At 41.7% G+C, this 18,282-nt stretch overlaps 1 protein-coding gene across 3 annotated transcripts in view; it reads right to left on the reverse strand.

Moving 5' to 3' along the window:
* The window catches only part of ANO9 (anoctamin 9), a 123,548-nt gene that overhangs the window by 87,948 nt on the left and 17,318 nt on the right, over positions 1-18,282 (reverse strand). For 2 of the 3 annotated variants that reach the window (XM_068260699.1, XM_068260700.1), the window contains exon 2: positions 14,645-14,698. In XM_068260699.1, the coding sequence (XP_068116800.1) occupies positions 14,645-14,698 (54 nt within the window). Of the gene's footprint in view, positions 1-4,375; positions 4,461-14,644; positions 14,699-18,282 lie in introns of those variants that run through there. The other variant, XM_068260701.1, reaches the window with a different exon arrangement.

The following is an 18,282-nucleotide window of genomic DNA, read 5'->3' on the forward strand; positions in this document are numbered from 1 at the left end:
CCTGAGTGTATGGAATAGGTTATGGTGAATCACTGTTACAATGGGGATAGTTACCTGAGTGTATGGAATAGGTTATGGTGAATCACTGTTAGAATGGGGTTAGTTACCTGAGTGTATGGAATAGGTTATGGTGAATCACTGTTACAATAAGTATGGTTACCTGAGTGTATGGAATAGGTTATGGTGAATCACTGTTACAATGGGGTTAGTTACCTGAGTGTATGGGATAGGTTATGGTGAATCACTGTTAGAATGGGGATAGTTACCTGAGTGTATGGAATAGGTTATGGTGAATCACTGTTAGAATGGGGATAGTTACCTGAGTGTATGGAATAGGTTATGGTGAATCACTGTTAGAATGGGGATAGTTACCTGAGTGTATGGAATAGGTTATGGTGAATCACTGTTACAATAAGTATGGTTACCTGAGTGTATGGAATAGGTTATGGTGAATCACTGTTAGAATGGGGATAGTTACCTGAGTGTATGGAATAGGTTATGGTGAATCACTGTTACAATAAGTATGGTTACCTGAGTGTATGGAATAGGTTATGGTGAATCACTGTTACAATGGGGATAGTTACCTGAGTGTATGGAATAGGTTATGGTGAATCACTGTTACAATAAGTATGGTTACCTGAGTGTATGGAATAGGTTATGGTGAATCACTGTTAGAATGGGGATAGTTACCTGAGTGTATGGAATAGGTTATGGTGAATCACTGTTACAATGGGGATAGTTACCTGAGTGTATGGAATAGGTTATGGTGAATCACTGTTACAATGGGGATAGTTACCTGAGTGTATGGAATAGGTTATGGTGAATCACTGTTAGAATGGGGTTAGTTACCTGAGTGTATGGAATAGGTTATGGTGAATCACTGTTACAATAAGTATGGTTACCTGAGTGTATGGAATAGGTTATGGTGAATCACTGTTACAATGGGGTTAGTTACCTGAGTGTATGGAATAGGTTATGGTGAATTACTATTAATGGAGGAAAATCACCAAACTTTAGCTTGTCTTATGGCTGAGCTGGTTGATTATGTGGTTTAAGTTTTAAGTATGACATAATTTTTAGAGTTCAGTTGTTCTAAAATCTATACATGTCTGGCCAGCATGTGTAGTCTATCCAGTTCTAATTGTGTGCCTCCATTTCTGACCCCAGGACCACCAAGGTTCCTTGTAACAAGGGGATCTTAGCACACTGATATTATATGTATATTTATAATTATCATTGTTACCAATACAGTAAAAGTGCTCTGTGAAGTTCACAACAAAGAAGTGATCCCACACTAGAATGACATAGTTTAGGCACACTGCGTCTCTATATTAGCCACCTTCCATAATTACATTATTACCAGATTACTGGGAGACGTGCCACATGTGATGTTGTCATCCTCTAGCAATTCTTTTGCAGACTGCATTTCATGATGAACTCTTGACATTAAAACAGTTACAGGAGATTTGTAACTATCAGGTGTAAGCTTTGCCGGGGAGGTAAAAAGTATCTGCGCCAGTGCATGAGTTGGGTGCCAGGTGGTGCCGTTAGTAAAATTATTGGTAATTGACATTACCAATATTTTACTAGTGACTAACCCATTCCCTTTTCTCACACGAACCCTCCCCTCATAATACCTAACACTAACCCCCCCTCCTAGTGTTTAACACTAATGCCCTCACACTAACCCCCCTCCTAGTGCCTAACACTACTTCCCCCCCCCCCCAGTGCCTAACACTAACCCCACTCATGGCATTTAAAACTACCCCCTCCCCCTTTCCATGTAAAACACTATCCACATCGGGACCCCAACTCAGTGCCAGGGTTTCCAATTATTTACACAGGTGCCATAGCACTAGGAATGGGCACTTTACATGGATGAGGGATCTGTAATTTCATATCTGCTGCTTCAGTAAAGGATGTGTCCCTGCTTATTCTGCAGCTTTCATGGTGAATAATGTCAAACAGGAAAAGCGAGTCCTTCATATAACAGCTGCAACACGTGGGCAGCATTCATCCAAAACACAGCCACAGAGCAAATGAAGGCCCCATCATCTGCCTCAAAAAGTAATGCAAGACCTCCATCTGAGAATCTAGCCTGGGACAGCTGTCCCCAGACGTCTTTTAAACATCTGGCACACCAGATCTTTAAACGACCGTTACAAATCAGTGCATTGTTACCCTCCTTAACTCGCCTGCCAGAAGCTTCGCCCCTTGCTCAGCGGTAACTGAGCAACAAGTCTGTAAAATACTCGTGCCCAGAACTGTCTTCCTCGTAGTCGCTACAGGCAACAGTTGCTGTAGTGAATGTGCACCTTAAAGGACAACTATCAAAGTTAACTAAAATTCTAAATGCCACATATATTTCCAGTAATTACTAGCAAGTAGCTATACAAAGGCTTTTTTCAGAGAACAGTTTCCACTGTGGGCATTACTATGGCGGACTGTGTCCAGAACATCCAGCATACATAAGCAATCTTCACTGGCTGCAATACTGTGGCTGGAATCTGTTCAAAATAATAGAAAGCAGAAATATAGCTTCAAAAGTGTGTAAATAAGAACAGTTGCAGCTCTGTGTGTTCATGTCTTTTTCTCTCTCCCTCGCAGTCTAAAATAAACAGTTTACAGCTAAGAATAGCTCAATCTGTAAATAATTCCTCTGTGAATAGTGGCACAGAAGTGGAACCCAACTACATGTTATAGCTCTAGCCACTAGCCTGACGCTGACACAAACTGTTACAAACAACTGGTAAACAAGGCATTTTTTTCACACATGCTGTGATGAGAGACTTCTGAAAAGCTTTCTATTGTTGCAGGCTAAAAGCTCTATAGGTATGTGGGGTTTACAGAAGGACAGTTTCCTTAATAGTTGTTCTTTAATAATACATTACCAGAGAAATGATTAATTAAGGTAATAGCTGACAATCATTTGCCTTCCAAATTTTATTAGTCCTGTGAGAGTCCAGAGGAATGTATAGGCATTGTAGAGGAAAAATTTCTCAGCACATCTCTATTGTACTGTATATAGGGCTGCCTTCAGAAATTTGTGGGCCCTATACCGCTGTCATAGTGCCCCAGCATCACATACAGGCCTTAATCATTGTAGGGACATAACAACCTGCCTTGTCCAGAGACCAGAGGGTGTGACTGAATAGTGCAGATAGACGTACAGTACAGATCCATCTACGAAGCAGCTTAGGACCAGGCAGTGTGTGATGAATGTGAACAAAACGCTCTTACTTGATCCTCTCAGTGCCTCCTCTACTCACATAGCTACTCTTGCAGCTTGGATCTCCCTGGCCTGGTTTGATCAGCCCCTCCGTTCAGTGTCAGAGTGGAAAGGAGCAGGAGAGGGGGATGCTTTACTACAGGGGAGATCTGCTTTCTCAAGATCCAATATCAAATGCTAAGTACCGAATTTTACTTCTCTGCACTGCTCTGTAATCTGACCTGTTGCTCAGCTAGCAGAAGAACAATTGCATACACCCAGCTTACAGGGATGCCTTCTGTTTATTTATGATAAACATGGTATGTCCTGGTCTGGATAGCCAGTGAATTAATGAGCTGATAAGAGAGAAATTCAGCTCTGACTGAAAAAAATTGCAGGAGACAGTGTGTGTGAGTGCAGAATTCCTAATTTCCGTCCAAAGCTGAGACAGTTCGTTTTTCCTGTTCAGTACTTCAGTGCACACTACTGGAGTCTGGAAACAGTTACGTGTATGTCACTCAGCAGGGTGGGCGGGCCCCAGTCACCACAGTCACTGCACAGGTCCCCATACTGCTGTAATGGGTGGTACTACCCTGACACTGGTCAATGTAGTCAACATGTAGATCCCTCTCAGATCATAATCTGATAAGCAATAGATCTATCTGATTGAATCCTTCTACACAGGATACACAGATTTCTTTATAGATTTCGGCATGAAATCTACTGAAAATCTGTGGAGCTGTGCACTGTCTGCTGGGCTCCCCAGGTCTCCCCATCTATGTGCTTCCCCCCCCCTTTCCCCGTGCCATGCGGAGTGTAATCAAACTGGATAAAACAAAAGATAAAAAACACAGGGGCACCGGGAGCCCACTATCGTGTAATAACGTCTCGGTATATGGACAAGGTAATCAAGATTATTATACTCACAAAAGTGGGTTGCTTTTGACGGCAACCACTTTCAACATATATGGAGAAGTACCGTCTCCACTCGGCCTTTCAGGTCACTGCTCCTTAAGAAAAAAGAGTGCCCTATACACAGATAGAGACAACTCCCCTAACAAGTAGGGTATAACACTCAGGTAATAGCAATGCACGGAGGCGCCCTTAGTATTGTACTGTTGTAACTTATTTTTGAACAATCTCTAAGGTGAGAATAAAGCGTCTTACCTGTAATGAAAAGACTCTCAAGCCAATATATAGGCAGTGTTCTGTTTCGAATTCCCGCTTTATGTGTGAGGCATACTCCAGAAGACCCAGTCTGTATAGCAGTATAACTCCACACTGATTTAGAAACCTCCACAGGCAGTTTACTCGATGAAATAATGACTCCAAGTATAATCTGTAGTATCTTTACTTGCGTTGAAAGCATACAAAGATGTTTTTTAGAGCATATTCATAGGTAAAAATATGATGCGACTACAAGCACAGCAGGATCTCCTCACTAACTGAACTCAACTGTTGCAGAAACATCTAGACAAGGCTGTTGAGCAGGGAGTTACAGTTGGGAAATGCTAAATAACTAAATCTTGCAGGGGGACTGGAATATACTAATACAAAGAGTATAAATAATGTTAAATAACATTAAAGGAGGCTGTTGTGACAGCACACTCCCTGCTTGGTATCGGTAGATACCACTATATATAATACAATTTAACATTGAAAACTATAAGTATAATTAAGACTTGTAGAGAAGAGAGAAAACATAAAACATAAACATTAATTCTTGAATGCAGATCTTTGAAGAATCTTCCATCACTGGAGAAAGGATGTAACTCAGTAGACTCGAAGGCATATCAGGCTGTTCCCTTGGATCGAGTAGATAAGACATCTTCATTTGAAGGCAGGAGTAAGACTGTCTCCGTGATAGGTCTAAACAAAGTCTTAACACTACCATTTCTTGCTGTCTTCACTTTCACCTTGCGAACCTTTCCATCATCGCTAGTGATTGCCTTTATAAAGTGATCATTCATATCGGGTTTGTTCTTCAGAATTTTTTTAAGTGAAGTTAGCCTAGAAATAACTTGTTTCTTGTTATTTGGAAGCCTAATTCTTGGTGAACGAAACGGTAAAGGAGCTACCCAACTGTTAGTTTCATCCTTGAAGAATTCATTATTCAAGATGTTTATGAACTCTTTATCCTCAATGGAAGGAACTGTCTTATTGTCATCACGAGTTATTTGGAATATAGTGTCACCAAAGTCTTGATGAGAACTGTTCTTACAACTGATTTGCTTTTGTAGATCGCATGAAGTCTTTAAACTGAAACTCTCCTGTACTTGAAAGTTAAAAGGATGTTTAAGTGAATGAAAGGTGCATTCACATTCTCTGATGTTGGTCTTGCATGAGAACACATCATAAGACTCTTGAAATGTATTTAAGCAAACATCTCCTATTATGACCCATCCAAAATCTAATTTCTGTGCATAAGGGGCATCATTTGGTCCATTGCATTGTTGTCGCACCTTATGGACTCTTGGGATATCTCTGCCTAAAAGAAGGAGAATCTTTGCATCATCATCAAGCGGTGGAATGTAACTGGCTATGTGTTTCATATGAGGATGATAAAGAGCCGCTTCTGGTGTAGGGATCTCTTCTCGATTGTTTGGCAACTGATCACATTCGATAAGTGTTGGAAGTGAAAATTCTGTGTTTCCATACTCAGATGCTACCACAAAACCATGTGCTCTTCTTCCAGATATCTTAACCAGGCCTGAGCAAGTTCGTAAAGTATAGGGCCAGGTTTCTCCTTGAATATTGAACACGTTGAAGAATTCTGGACTTGCTAATGAACGATTGCTCTGGTCGTCAAGGATAGCATACATCTTCACTGCGCTCTGTGGTCGTCCTTCTGGATATACCTTGACCAGACATATTTTACTGCATGACTTTCTGTGGAATCCTTCTTCACATACCTCAGTACATTTTGTGGATACAGATGCTGTCATTTCCTCAGTACTCTCCCCGCCATAACTTGGTGTGGTCTTTGAGGCTTGAGTAGTTTGAAGCACTTCTTTGGGAGAACTAGGATGATAAGCCGTTATGTGTTTATCAGTGTTGCAGTCAAAACATTTGACAGGAACTTTACAGTCTTTAGCAAAGTGGTCTGTAGATGCACAACATCTATAACAAATATCGTGTTCTCTGAGGAAAGACTTGCGCTCTTCAAAGGGCATTTGTTTAAACACACGACAATTTCTAAGAGGGTGTGGCTTGTTATGAATAGAACATTGATACCTAGGATCATTTTCCTTGACTTGCTGTGGTTTAAAATCAGAGTCTTGAGAACTTGAGAAGATTCCAGTATTCTTGACATAGATAGAGTTCCGTGAGTCCTTAAACTTGCCTTGAGTATCGCAATTTAAAGGTGTTGAAGGAAGAACTGTAGTATCAAAAAATAAAAAGCTTGGGTCATTCTTTACAGTAGCTATGTCTCTAATGAATTTGGAGAAAAAAGAAAAAGGTGGAAAGGATACTTTATAGTCCTGTTTATATTTAGATCCTTTCTTTGCCCATTCACTCTGAATATTCGGTGGCAACTTCTGTACAATTGGGTTTACACCATGAGCTGTATCCAAGTAGACAAGACCTGGAAGGTGTGGGTCTGCCTTGGCTCTTTCTACTTCAAGAAGAAGGTCGCTTAATTCTTGAAACTTGTGGTTGTCCTTGTTAGACAGTTTTGGGAAGTTTCGAAGTCTCTTGAATAAAGCAAGCTCAATAGCTTCAGAACATCCATAAACTCTCTCTAATCTCTCCCAAACTATGTTAAGACCCGTTGCTGGATCATCGCAATGAACAGATTTCAGTCTTTTAACTTGTTCTGATGACTGCGGTCCCAACCATTTGATAAGTAGATCAAGTTCTCCTATAGGTTCAATCTCCAGGTTCTGGATTATAGTCTTGAATGTAGCTCGCCAACCTCTGTAGTTTTCTGGTTGATCATCAAATTTCGTTAGTCCAGAGTTAAGAAGCTCTCGGCGAATCATATACTTGCCAACTTCTTCAATTTCAGACTTTTCTGATTTTATTTCTGTACGTGGAAATGCGTCACCACTGCAGACAGTATGTGGCTTGTGCTGTTCCAGTGGTGATGTAGAGAATGGAGATGCAGATGCGTTTACTCCAGGCGAGGGTTTGATCTGTGTGATGTTTGGAGCATGGGAGCTTGAAAAAGACTGTGTTATGAGATTCATGGGATTTGTTCCAATTGGTTGTGATATTTCTTTGTGATTATATCTTGCTGAGGTCTGACAAGGTGTATAGATTTGTTCTCTTGGACTTGTAGTGTTGGACAGCATAGCAGAATCCTTCAAAGGTACAGTGTTAAACTGAGATTCATGTTTTAATGGTATGCATTCTGGCTGCTTACTTGCTGAACAGGTAGGTGTAGAGACTTCAGCTGTATGCAGGGGAGTATATCCATTGTTCTGGTTCATAACAAATTGCAAAGTTCGTTTAGCAGGATCGTCAGCAGACTTTAGGCTAGGGTAATTAATTCCTTCTTCCTCTTCCACAGCTTGTTCGAAGACCTTTAACCTTGCTAGAGCTGCTGCTTCTTCTCTTTTCTTTTGCAGAAGTTCTAACTGGGCCTCTGTCTCTGCCTGCACACGTGTTGCTTCTGCCTGTGCTTCTGCCTGCACACGTGTTGCTTCTGCCTGCACACGTGTTGCTTCTGCCTGCACACGTGTTGCTTCTGCCTGTGCTTCTGCCTGCACACGTGTTGCTTCTGCCTGTGCTTCCGCCTGCACACGTGTTGCTTCTGCCTGTGCTTCAGCCTGTTTGCGTGCTGCGTCCGCCTGTTTGCGTGCTGCGTCCGCTTTAAGAGTCGATTCTTGTTCAAAGCAATAAGATTGTGCTTTCGCAGCCTCTGCTTCTGCACGGGCTTTGACTAACTGAATGCTTAATGCTGACCTCTGGGAGAGTGACTGCAGCGATTTGCTTGATCTAGTAAATCTGTGAGAGGTTGCTTGCACTGACAGTTTTTTTGAGTGTCTAGAAGAAATAGAGGTACAGGATGTAGTTTCGATCAAATTTGCTATCCTATTCTCTAACTGTAACTTTGCTTCCATAAACGTAACATGTCTCTGTTGATCAGCGGTGGTAAAGTCATTCAACTCTTTTGACGCTTGTTCTGTACTAACTTGCGATAGAAAGGAAGAATATTTTTCAGAGAGTTTCCTGTAATTTTCATATGTCTTCTTAAGTCTTGTAAGTGCATTGTTTAATTGCTCTCCATTACTGCCAGTCTTCTCAATATCAGATATGTGTTGCTGCGTTTTTATCCACAATTCAGACAGACTATGAAACATTCCTTCACTTTCTGCTTCATACCTCTCTCTTGCCTTTAGAGAAAGATGTATTGACCGCCTTGGTCTCTCAGGTAGTACAACATGTTTATCTGAATCATCTTGACCGAGAATTAATTCATCTTCCATGTTAATAGAATGCGCAGAAATAGACATGCTCTATGGCTGCAGATATGATGCTTATGAATCTTATCACTGGGTGAATTTTTTTTTTTTTTTAAACTTAATAGCGATAGTCCCAAACAGAAGAAATGTACAATTTCTGAAGCAATCTGTACTCACTGTATTCACTGTAGGAAGGCAAACAGGCAATTCTTGTACTTTTTTGCTGAATGTCTATTTACTCTTTGTAGATTTGTGTTTGATGTGTAGCTAGGTAATCCTTTATTGTATTGCAGATCAGTCCTTTACTGATGAGTTGACAGGAAATCCCATTACCTTCTTGCAGATATCATATTTTTACTGTTCTGTTTCGAATTCCCGCTTTATGTGTGAGGCATACTCCAGAAGACCCAGTCTGTATAGCAGTATAACTCCACACTGATTTAGAAACCTCCAGAGGCAGTTTACTCGATGAAATAATGACTCCAAGTATAATCTGTAGTATCTTTACTTGCGTTGAAAGCATACAAAGATGTTTTTTTAGAGCATATTCATAGGTAAAAATATGATGCGACTACAAGCACAGCAGGATCTCCTCACTAACTGAACTCAACTGTTGCAGAAACATCTAGACAAGGCTGTTGAGCAGGGAGTTACAGTTGGGAAATGCTAAATAACTAAATCTTGCAGGGGGACTGGAATATACTAATACAAAGAGTATAAATAATGTTAAATAACATTAAAGGAGGCTGTTGTGACAGCACAGGCAGGTATATTAAGACAACGCGTTTCGCGACCAAAAGTCGCTTCCTCAGGTCAAATATTCAAAAATTCTTTTAAAGCACGAGTATTTGTCATGGGACAAAGGCACCCCGGGAGAAAAGATACATGGATACGAGGAGCAGCGCCTGGCGACTATGGTGAGAAGACACAGGAAGTGCGTGTGCAGACAAGTTCCACTGCCAACACTGCAGGTAGCTCATCTCGATATCGAATACTGCTACCGCTGTGCTCCTGACTCATCACTGATCAAGCAATATCCAGGTGTGTTGGACAGGTTTGAAAATCAACCAGTCGTCGTTTGTGGCATCAATTTCTAGTAGATTCAATAAGAGTGCTCAAATCTGCTGGACATCAACGGGAAAATTGATAAACGTATGGCCATATGGCCACCTGGCCTTTTGCACACTGCATGCATTTCCGATTCCGCTTTTTAATCGGTTTTTACATCCGATTCCGATTTTTAATCTTTACTGCATGCTGCATTTTTTGATCCGATTTTCAGTTGAATGTATTCAGGGAAAATCGGAATCGGAAATGGAATCGGAAAACGGATTTGCAATGTGCAGGGAGCCTACTTACTGTCCTTTCCACTTATTCCTGCACAACAATGAGGAGACCTGCAGCACTTCCACCGGCTGCACCCTGTTCTTTGACGTCCCAGAAGTGCACTACTCAGCGCTAAATGAAACAGAATTGGCACTTTGGTTGAAGTGAATGGCTATATGCTGACATGTCAGAGCTGTCTGGTTTCCAAAACAATTTCTTCACAACCGCACAACTGGTTTCTACACTTCTGGGTTTGTTTAGTAAAAAATATGAGCTGTGTAACTGGAACCTAAAAATAGACGAGTGTTTGCTGGAAGCATATCGCAAATCTATATGCTTTGCCTTCATTGCTTTTCTTTGACATTTAAGCATGTGACAGTTATAATGCCACTAGAGCCAAACGCGTCATCTGTGTACATGTGACGTGTTTTGCCAAAAGACAAACGACTTAGTCATAATACCCTACATCCTATTTTATGCAGTATAAGAAAAGCAAAGCATGTAGTAAGTTGTTTCTTATAAAGCAAATGCCTCATACACACCTCCCCAGTGCATCAACAAAAGTTTGAGCACATTGTTTACATCCTCACCCTGATGGCCAGAGGCCTCTCCATCGTGCACTGTGCTATCATTCCTCCCCCCCTCCATAGCAACAGTAAAAACTGGGATAAGGTCTTCCAGCACTCAAGGCTGAGACACCAAAATGCACCCCCCCCCCCAACCCTCCCACCCCAGCCGTCACACACTGATTGCTACTAGACTAATGCCCCATACTCACGGGCAACATTTCTGGCCTGTCGCTAGCACACGGGAGCGTGTGCGCGACAGGCCGGCGACAGCTCGTCGCCAGGTCCCTCCGCATACACGCGGTGGAGGGACCTGGAAACTCACGAGAAGGAAGCTGTCGCTGAAGTTCCTCCCCCCGCCGGAAGCTCAGGGTATTCCCTGCTGCTTGCTGTCGCTAGTCCGCATACTCACGCGGACTAGCGACAGTTGCGGCGGAGTTGCGGCGGCAACTGTTGCCGGGCGATTGACCGCGCCAATCGCCTGGCGACAGCAGCAACGAGCGACGGTTCGGGGTACGCGCCCGTGCAACGCCTCATACTCACGGGCGACCTGTCGCGTGTTGCGGCGACAATTGTAGCCCGTGAGTATGGGCCATTAGAGGCTCCCCCGGGCCCCCAACCCCCCTAACACCTTAATCTCTAGTTATCTGGATTGCAGTCACTGCTATGTATCCCCTTTTCTTATTTCTCTCTGTTTCAAACACAATAGGGAAATGATAGCTGAGTGAGTTCTGCGCCCCCTCCTACACTGCGCCCTGAGGCTGGAGCCTCTCTCGCCTCTGCCTCGGCCCAGCCCTGGCAACAGTACGCATCGCTCTGGTATAACAGGGAAACATGTCTGTATAGGGCTTGTTTCCTGAAGTGCTGCTCTCAGAATCAAACTCCTGACATGCAACACTAATGGTATGTGTGAAAGGTAAGCTACTAAGCACCTGTGATTGAAACTATATAAAATGAACCTGCCCATAAGGAAGGTTCATAACAGAATGGGTTGTTGGTAGGAGTGATCATCGTTACTTACCTACGGGGGCTGCTCCTCTGGCCCCCGGTCCATATGGGATCCACCATCTTCCCCAGGAGAGACTGCAGCTGCCGTATTTTGAAGCTCCCAGCAAAGTTGTGCGTACTCACATCCATGGACTACATCTCCCAGCATGCATTGTGGCAGTCACATGCCTTAGTCTGGAGCTTTAAAATGCAGTAGCTGTGGTCTCTCCTAGGGAAGATGGCTGCTCCCATTTGGACTGGGGAGGGGCAGACCAGCAGCCTCCTGTAGGTAAGTAATGATGTTCACCCCCAAAAATGGCCAACTGTATTATAAACCTCCCTGCCACTAGATCGACCATCAGACAGATTCCTCTGTGATGGAATCTGATCAGAGAAGGTACTAATGCTTGCCCACAAACTGCACACCAATTTCCACTAGATCTCAGCATGAAATCTTTTTCAAATCGTCCTAGTGCCAACTCTGACTCCCCACCCCGTGCCCATGGGCAATGTTGAATGCTCGCTTGTCATGCTGGCGTGAATCCTGGCCTCCGGCAATGTTGGGCATTACCATGAGTGAATATGCCACGCAACACTGCCGCATGTAGTGACGTTACAATGTGCACCAGTGTCGCATGGTACAGGCACTCGCTGTGATGCCATACAATGGAGGAGACAGATGAGCCTTAAACACTTCACATGGGCACAGGGAGACACACATATACCTGGGGGAACACCAGACGGGGGTCTGTCGGGTCCGTCAGCATGCCCGATCGATTCTCATCTGATCTAATAAAATTATTGGATCAAAAGGTCAGTCAAACTGCAAATATAAATAATGTAAGGGAACCCTTAGTGACTAGACTTTGGACTCTGGAAAGTGGGGTGGAAGATGACAGTGTTAACCATTTCAAACTCTTAAAGAGGAACTCCAGTGAACATTTTACTGTTGGCAGGTGATGTAGCTGCTGCATGCTTTTTGGCAGTTGGAAACAGCTGTAAACAGCTATTTCCCACAATGCAGCAAGGTTCACAGTCAGGAAACTGCCAGGAGTATGTACTTTTCTTGTTTCTTGTGGGAGGTGTTTCACCACAATATCAGTCATACAGCACCCCCTGATGCTCTGTTTGTGAAAAGGAATAGATTTCTCATGTAAAAGGGGGTATCAGCTACTGATTGGGATAAAGTTCAATTCTTGGTCGGAGTTTCTCTTTAAACCTAACCTACAAAGCTCTTCACAATCTTTCCCCCCTGTAGATCTTCTCACTGGTTTCAAGATACCAATTCAACCACAATCTCAGATCTGCACACGACCTTTTTTGTGTCCTCCTCAAGATACACCTCCTAGCATTCACGTATACAAGATTTAGCACATGCCTCCTCTAGAATGCGTCATATCCGTCACTCACCAACATTTGAAATCTTTAAATGTTCCCTCAAAACTCACTTTTCCTGGCAAGCATTCGCTCTGACTTAGGCCATTCCCCCTTCGACCTTTGGCCAAGTTGTACTTCTTCTAGATAACCTAAAAACACACTGGCCTCAATTCTGGTAGGGGTTTCAAACAAATTACCTCATGTATGGTAATTTACCTCATAAGGTAATGACATTTAGCAATTCTGGTAGGTTTTAGTCATGTTTTACCTCATGTGGTAAATTATGAGGTCATTTGTGAGGTAATTTCCATTAATTTTACTGAAAATACAGTAGCTATTCTCATGGAAATTAGGGGGAATGCTAGCACATAATTTATCAATCAGTTTAAGGGCCCATTCAACCTAGAGCGTTTTGCCAGCGATTTTGGCAAAACGCTCATGCGCTAGCGCTTTTGAAAGCACTAGTGCTATAATACCCTATGGGCCCTTTCTTACTTGGGCGATCTGCGTTAATCGCCGGCGGTTAACGCAAATCGCCAAATGCAAACGTGTAGCCTGCACCGTTTTCAGGCAATTTCCCGGCGATCGCGTTTCAGCGCTATAGAAGCACTATACGCGATCGTGGGAAAGTCGCTGCAGTGTCCAGTGATTTTTTCCAAGTTAAATCGCGGAAAAATCACTCCCGCAAGGTTTTGCGCTTTGAAGTGTGAATTTTTTTTTATTGGGGATGCCTAGAAGTACACCTTCCCGATAAAAAAAACCAAAAAACCCCAAAACATCTTCCAAAGACTATCTAACTTATGGAAGACAATTAAAGACTACTATTATGTATTTACTGCATGCTTACCGCTGAAATACAGCACGTTTTACCACGTTATGTATTTACCGCATGTTTTACCGCATGTTTGGAAATGCAGAAAAATCTTTCAGAATTGCTAAAAAAAAAATATTTACCTCACATAGCTACCAGATTTGAGGCCACTGTCTCTAGGTATAAATATTGCATACTATATCGCCTCTTGTTACCCCCTATTGCTTTAAATTGTAAATTCGCAAGGGCAGGGCTCTCACCCTTTTGTGTCTTGGACTTTGTTATTGCTTATATTCATCATGTTACTTTTGTCACAGTAATGACTAATTCTGTATTTTGTATTCTGTATTTGTATATTGGTGTATACCATTGCATGTATTGTTTTGTTCCTCATGTTTGTTTCTTACTTTGTACAGTACCACATAATTTGTTGGTGCTTTAGCAATACATAATAATAATATTAATACATTAAAGATAGATAAAATAAATTTTAAAAATGTCGCTGGTCAAGTTCTTCCCACTATTTTTGAAATGACAGCGATTTTCACATCTAGGTTAATCTTTGAACTCTGCCTCCAGGTGTGTGCTAATTATTCCCCTCTGATCCTTGATCTCGCTCAGTGACACATCAGGCCCTCAGTGAGGACTAACTACTAAAAGCACACAGAAACCGGGGAGGGCCGGTATGTTTGGGACAGATATGAATTTACAAAAGTAAAGATGTTTGCTTGGTTTCAGGGGCTACTATTTGAAAACATTTTTGTATTTTGGGTGAAAATATATTTTACTACTGTCTTTCTACCATTTGAGAGATTCACTCACTTTTTAATATGTCACCAGCAACAAAAAGAAAAATAATCTGTCTACTGTGCACTCAATCAGGAAAACAAAAAAACAAAAACAAAAAACAAGCAAAAATGTTAATGTGTTTTAAAAAGTAATAGATAGAAAACAACCTTACATTCACAAAAGGATCCAGCTGCAGCAGGGCCTCTTGCCACGGTGTTCCAGGTTCCTATCAGATGAAGAGGCAAGAAATCAGTTAGTATCAATACAATTCTGGAATGTGTAGATTTGCTCATCAGAGATGCCCAAACAGGGATCATATCCTATTAAGATGACAAATTAGCTGAAAGTAGAATGCCCGTTATCCGTTCTGTATTAATTAAATTTAAGAAGCCTATTTAAATATAAACTTTAAGACGCTGTTGGCCAGGGACAGGGAAGTGTCATTATTTCTGCAAAATAAGGGTCCTTTTCAGATGGCAACGTTATAAAAAGCTAAAAACATTTAGCCTGATCCCAACTTTTATAGGATCACCACTTCACTGTTATTTATAGGCGAGTGTTTGTTCACCAACAATCTCGTTTATTTTTAGGTGTTAGCCGCTGGCAATTTGTGAGTTTTTAGCCCAGGTCCCTTTAAATTTTACTCTGTATATTTACCCAGTCTTGTGAGCTCCTCATATGATGGTTATCAGCCTGATTGAGTGATTACCAATTTTTTGCTGAGTGTGATATGGTGGCTTCCATATTTATTTTCTTTTTAATAATGCAAGTTGCCTGGCTGTCCCTCTGACCCTGTATGTCTCTCATACTTTTAGCTATAGATTTCTGGGGGATGTGGTGACGCTCCACTGGGGGCGAGGGTCTTCGGGGATGCAAGTATAAGCGGGTGAGGGAGGGTTTCTTACCCAGGCTTCCGTCTTCCTGTTGCGTCCCACGTCGGTTCAAGTGACTACCACGCTTCCTCCTGGAAGCGTGGTAGTCACGTGATGCGACCTGGGATGCAACTGCAGGAAGAAGAAACCTGGGTAAGTGTACCCTCCCTCACCCACCCGCTGATTGGAAGACTTGTGTGGCAACAGAGTGAAAACAGATCCGATCGACCATTTTCAAGGATCCGTTTGCCAGTGTGAGCAAGCCTTACGGATCCAGTGAAGCGGAGACTGGATCTGCTTTACCGAATCCGTTTAGCTTGAAAATGCCAGTGTGAAACGGCCCTTATGGACCAGAGCAATTTTCACCTGTTAGTGTTCCTCCATTTCTTTTGCCAATAACTTTATTCCTACTTATCACAACAAAATGATCTATACCTTGTTTTTTTTTTTCATCATTAAATTAATCATCATCATTCATCATCATAAATTAAGATTTTTGTGGGCGATATATATTATTAGTAATTACTTTATTTTATATGCATTTTATTGAAACAAAAAAACAAGAAAAAAATTACACTTTTTCCAATTCCATCACCGATAGTAGCAATGCTACTATAAATAAAACCCACACATCTTATTTGGCCATTAGTCCTGGCTATCACAACATTTAAACTATGTTCCTAGTGCAATGTATGGCGACAATATATTATTTGGAAATATAGGTATAACTTTTCTTTTTTTTTTTGTTTTCTTTTGTGTCCGGTCCACAACTACACAAGCTTACAAAGTAAAATAACAGTAATATACCCTCACAAGATACATATTAAAAAAAGCTGATGCCCTATTTATGTATTTTTTAACTTTTTCTTTCAAGTGTGTGTGTGTATGTGTGTGTGTATGTGTGTGTGTGTGTGTGTGTGTGTGTGTGTGTGTGGGGGGGGGGGGGAGTTAGGGGGCCTTTGGAAGTGGAATGGATTGATTGTATTAATTTTTAATTATCAATGTATGGTGTGTGTAACTTTACTTTGTCACTACTATGCTGGTTTACCAGGAGGTGTTAACTTTTCTTTTTACTATACTTTTACTACTTCCTTTATTATGAATGGACATGGCCCCTGTAATCTCTGCGCCTGATGCAAATGTTTCATCTTGCTTCAGGAGAGATTCGGCCATGCCATCATCGCTAGATGTATGGCCACCTTGAAACTCACACTTCCTGTAGATAGGCCTCCGGTGATAAATGTAAACACTGAGTCAATGGGCCACTTATCGCTGGCGCTGCCTTTTCTAGTGAGAAGCAATTGCCACATCTGGCACAGAGTTACTCCATTCAAGCAAATAGAGCTGCACGTTTAGGTGAGCTAATGTACTGGCAAACAAGTTCTGATCACCAGTCAATCAAATGTGATCACCTTCTTTTCTTTAGAAAAACACTGAGTTATAAAAGTGAAGAAGTGGAAAGTGATGGTTTGATTACAGATCGCCACATTTTTATAAGTAGTCTGGAATAAAAATATGTAGCGGTGGTTGAGAGAGTCGTAAACATAACAGCATTCAGCACAGGTAGCTTATGAGAAGCTATAAACCATACTCTGCCCTATAAAGTCTTCCTTTTATACTAATCCTTTAAGGCCTCCTGTAGATAGCTGACAGCACAGACATCATATATTTATACTGTGCTTGTTCTCTACAGAGCCTATGTCACCAATAATATCACTCATTAAAATTAATTTTTATGCTAAACAATTAGGTACCGTAACAAAAAACCCCACCCAAAAAAAAACCAAAGGGAAACATTTCTGACTGTTTTTCATTCACTTGGCATCTGTCGCTGCGTTCCTCTGCCGCCACTACCGTCCATTCAGATCCGTGCACTCTTGAAACACCAGTATACCAATCACAGAATCCCATCAGACACACCAGGCTCCCATTGGTTTGCAAAAGACGAATGGGAATCCTCCCTTAACACCAGGGAGGATTTTTATTGGTCCACTGCTGAGGGAGGCAGGGACGATTTCCATTAGTTTATTGCAAACCAGTTGTAACCTGATGCTTCTGATGGAGCTCTGGTATTAATATTCCAGCGTTTGTAGCATGTGGAGACCCGAATGGACGGCAGCAACAGTGGTGGAGGATCTAAATGGATGGGGGCAGGTGAGTATTCTGCGAAACGTATGCAGCGAGCAGCCTAGTGAGAATGGACAGCATCGGCCTCCATTGCCATACAATCAGTCCGATTAGGAATCCTTGTGCAGGATCCAACTTGCACTCCGCTTTTCGGAATGTACCAAACGAACCTGTTCCAGATGGACTGATGTGAACGGATCCTTTTGTTTTGCATAGGATCTGTTCACATTCATTTGGATCTGTTCAGTTCAGGTCTGACTAACGGAATGTTTTTAATGGCAGTGTGAAATAAAAGAGTCCACACATACAATTTTTTAAAATATCTTTTCAGTCCAAGAATTACAATACATTTTTCTGACTGATTGTAACGTTTCAAAAATCTGACCATTGTACCTCACACAGATGTAAAATTTTTCTCCAATTATGAAAAACTCATTGAAAACTCAGAAAAAAAAATTGCTTGGATCAAGAAATTGACAATCTACCCTACACCATTCAATTTTTATAAATATTGATCAGAAAAATCTAACACTCCCTATATTCTTTTATCGAATAAATATGGGAACTTCGACCAGATTTCTCGAACAAATAAAAAAAGTGCCATTATTCTGTACAGCCAATCATTTTTATCGAATTGCCATAAAATTGGATCATTTTATTGTATTGTGGGTGACTACCTAGACCCATCTGTCACGGAACAGCCATGAGACCAGAAAACGCAATCGCAATCGGTTTCCTGCACCGATTGTCGTTGCATTGCCAGATCAAGATTTTATGTCTAGGGGGTAGCAGACTGTTGAGCCTGGGGTCT

This window comes from Hyperolius riggenbachi, chromosome 11 (assembly GCF_040937935.1).
Source record: "Hyperolius riggenbachi isolate aHypRig1 chromosome 11, aHypRig1.pri, whole genome shotgun sequence".
NCBI lineage: Eukaryota > Metazoa > Chordata > Amphibia > Anura > Hyperoliidae > Hyperolius > Hyperolius riggenbachi.